The 3,876-nt window shown below is 37.0% G+C and overlaps 1 protein-coding gene across 1 annotated transcript; it reads right to left on the bottom strand.

The window, feature by feature from the left end:
* Window positions 1-1,682: 1,682 nt before the first annotated feature.
* LOC118736276 (zinc finger BED domain-containing protein 1-like) lies at window positions 1,683-3,876 on the bottom strand. The gene is made up of 3 exons (XM_036466371.1): window positions 3,792-3,876; window positions 2,949-3,719; window positions 1,683-2,797 (listed from the first exon to the last, which is right to left on the bottom strand). The coding sequence occupies exons 2-3, from the start codon at window positions 3,714-3,716 to the stop codon at window positions 1,808-1,810; spliced, it is 1,758 nt and encodes a 585-aa protein (XP_036322264.1). The 5' UTR covers window positions 3,717-3,719; window positions 3,792-3,876; the 3' UTR covers window positions 1,683-1,807.

Below are 3,876 nucleotides of genomic sequence, written 5' to 3'. Positions count from 1 at the left end.
TTAACAATTCTTTGCCTAATAATATGGTTGATTTTTTTTAATTTTTTCTCAGTATACACATTTTATTTTCTCAAAAAGGTATTATATCTTATTTTATTTCATTTCATTGGGAATATACTATAAAAAAGCAAATTTTGTTTAGAAGAAAATATGCAATTTTATATTTTTCCCCCAAATGGGGATTCATTTCTTCCCGTTTTTCTTCTTATTCTACTGAGCTAAGGCAGTGTCAACTTGAGCTGTCACAACTGATACCACCTTGTATTATTGCATCATGCTTCGTGCTCACTTACGCGAACTCCTAACGCCCTTTTCGTGGTTCCGATGCACGGTGCAGCGAACAAAGGTGGCGCCGTCAGTGGTACCGCTACTTTGGTTTTGCCGATTTTGACAGTTGTGGTAACTTGTAAATAAACCTCTGTTTACAAATCAGCGACAAAGAGAATTTTAATGATAAGTGAAAAATCAGTTTAAATGGTGTTAATTTGCAATTTGTAAGTGATTTTTGAGTTGAAGACTGCGTAAAAACTAATAAAATGAAGTGCCGTGTGTTAAATTCCGACAGCCGTCAAGATGCGAGATGCGTAGATACAAGTGTAGCGCTGCGACGAATCGGTGCATTTTGTGTACATAGGGCACGGTAAAGCCGTTCTCGAAATGTATCTTTATTATTATATTGATAGCATTGCATCACAATGACTTCGCTTCTGCTCCAAGCATCCTCCTTTAGTAAGTTCACTAATCAATCCCGCTGAGATGCTGCCGCAGTTTGCTGCATCAGCCTTATATGCAAAGCAATGGAGTGCACTAAAACGTTTGCTGCAGCAGCTTTGATTGCAAAGCAATCGAGTGCACTAAAACGTTCACTATTCTCTAATAGATTATGTGATAGTGATGTGTAACACACCACAGTGCTGTGCTACTGTGCTAACACTCTTCGATGTGCCGCACGCTCTGGCACACCATTTGATTAAACTATAGCGCAGTAACACACTCGACACACTCGACTAAAGCACACACTGGCCAGTGTGTTTTTTGGAACACATAGCACACTGTGCTTGTGTGTTTCTTGTACTCATCAGCACCTCTGTACGCTACTGCATGAACCGTGCACCAACCAAATACATCCATAACTTTAGCAAAATTCACCAACACAATTGTGTTACGTATACATATGGCCACTAACATATCTTGGGTATTCACAGTTATAATTTCGTGTTATACGCTGCTAAATTTGTAAAAACCCTAATCGGTTAACAAAAAACGCATCAATGCAAAGTATCAACCCTTTTGTTTTTAAAGCATAAGATATTAATGTCCAATATGCGCAACCACGCTGAGATTTATTTAACAAAGACATTTTATGTTTTCGAAGTAATGTTCTATATTAATAAAACTAAAGTAAAGACAACAAACATATTATTCGATTGTAGATTATTACAATCAGTAAAGATACCGTGTTTATTGAATTCAATACTTGGTTTTTTATTTTACTAGGTAAATCACATATTTTATCGAGATCGTAAATACTAATTAAAAGTAAAGAAAAAACAATAAAAATGGAGGTCAGTTGTAGATTATTACAATTGGTTTATATAGTTTTATATAAAAAACTTAGTTTTTTATGATAATACTGAGTAAATCACTTTTTTTTTTAAAGATCATATGGCGCTTGGCTTTTATAACGACTAGTTAAAACATATTCATATATCTTAAGTAATTTGTAACTCAAAAGCAATGAATTGCCATCATTTGTAAAAAAAATTTAAATATAGTTAAATATACGATTCAAAAGTATACTTTTTTCTTAAAAATCATTATGTCCTAGATTATAATTTAAAAAAATAATTTGCGATATTTTTTCGCAGTCTAGTCTTTCTCTTTTTTCGCTTACAATTTGTCCTGCATGTGAAAAAATGCGTTCACATGGTACTGAAGTGGCTGAAATGCATAACCGCGATTTCATTATGCGATATAGCCTTGGATAAATATGCTTCCTTTGGCTCCACCAGAACAAAGGGTCGTTATTCTTTCCCTGCGCGTTTTTCCTTGGCAAAATAGGCTCAGCCAAATATTTGTCAAGTTCTACTATAGCAGAAGCTAATTGGTCTTGTGGACGCGTATACATGTGAACCTCAGCATCGAAATCCTTCCACAGTAAACCTTCCCGGTGACTTTCCGACGAGCTATTCTGAGCACGGTCTTCAATGCCTGCACTTAAATCTCCTTCATTTTCTTTGTTTTGGATAGTGGTATTTCCTACTTTAGAATATAGTCTTTTCACAACTGTATTATAACTAAGCTCGCTTATAAATCCAAATTTTTTAAAACGCGGGTCAAGGATCGTCGCTTGAGCTATGAGCTCATTTTGTTCCAAGTCTCTGAATCGAAAATTTAATTCATTTAGTAGTTTTTTCACTAAGTTTTGTGCAAATAGTGTAAGTTCGTTGGTGTTTAAAGTCCTTAAGTGTTTATCTAATTGTTTAACATATAAAATTACTGTCGAAGCGCTAACATACTTTTCTCCGCTAATTGTAGTAGTCACAATTTCGAACATCTCCATAACATCCATGGTTTGTTGCGCAACTAACCATTCTTCATTACTTAATAAATCTATACTACACAGTCCTTCATCTCTCACCAATGCAGACGACTTAACAACAGCTACAGTAGAGATCACGGCATCTTTGATTAGCAAAATACGCTTCAGCATCTCGTAGGTTGAATTCCAACGGGTTGGAACGTCGTTGATTAATTTGCAAACGGGCAGTTCCATTCCTTTTGCCGTGGCATTAAGCTGTGAATGCGCATACGAAATTTTTTTTAAAAAGCCTCACTATTGCCTTTACTTTGTCCAAAGCCGGTTGAATTTCTTTCAAACCTGACTGTGCTACCAAATTTAAGCTATGCGCAAAACAGCCCCAATGCCTCCACCCACCTCCTCGCACCGACGCCTTCATATTTGCCGCGTTATCTGTAGCAATTACTGTGATTTTATGGCCTAAATCCCATTCTTGCAAAATCTCCGTCAGTTTCTTTGTTATGTTGTCACTAGTATGCCGCTCTGTATACGAAACGCAGCTTAACAAATCGGAAGCCAGAAAAGAGCATTTGTTATCTTCAACTATATAGTGTGCAGTAACGCTAATAAAGCTATCTTGCGCACGAGATGTCCACCCATCTACCGTCAAACACACTGCATATGCTCTACCCAAACGCTGTTTTACTATTTCGACGGTTTCACTGTAAGTTGCTGGAACTAATGTTGAGGATATTGTTTTCCGCGTTGGAAGTTTGTACGATGGATTCAGCATGAATACCAATTTTTTGAACTCTGCATCCTCCACAACCGAAAATGGGTGGTATTCCCTCACAATCATCGTGACCAATTGGTGATCGATTTCATGCTTCTTTTTAGCGGAAATTGGTTTGCTAAAATACTGCGCTATGGATGGACGTGGTTGAACACACGAAGCTGGCATGGCCGCCTCTGCAGTTTCTTCTGTACTAACGCAATTTTTGTTGTTGTCGCTAACTATTGCTGCGGGATCTTGCCTCCTTATGGTTTGCGTTGGATGTTTGGTGCTTAAATGTCGCAATAGACTGAAGGTCGACTTATTCCCCACGGAGAGCACCTGGGCGCACAAGAGGCACTTAACTTTAACCTCTTTCTCGGCTGAAAAGTGAAGCCATACATCGCTTTTCTTTTTTGACATTTTCTAAGTAAAAATGAATTATGGTACATAATAATTATGATCAATCGCATATTTTAATTTAATAAACACACTTACTCGTATACCAAATTTTGCCCAATTCAACAGCAAACTTTTTATAAATGCTTGGAATTACCTCCGCCAAACGCAAACAAAACAAGTA

Source organism: Rhagoletis pomonella, unplaced genomic scaffold (genome assembly GCF_013731165.1).
Source record: "Rhagoletis pomonella isolate Grant_MI unplaced genomic scaffold, Rhpom_1.0 Rhpom_scaffold_00003, whole genome shotgun sequence".
Lineage (NCBI taxonomy): Eukaryota > Metazoa > Arthropoda > Insecta > Diptera > Tephritidae > Rhagoletis > Rhagoletis pomonella.
The sequence above is the reverse complement of the archived record's forward strand: the minus strand, read 5'-3'. Positions and strand labels throughout refer to the sequence as shown.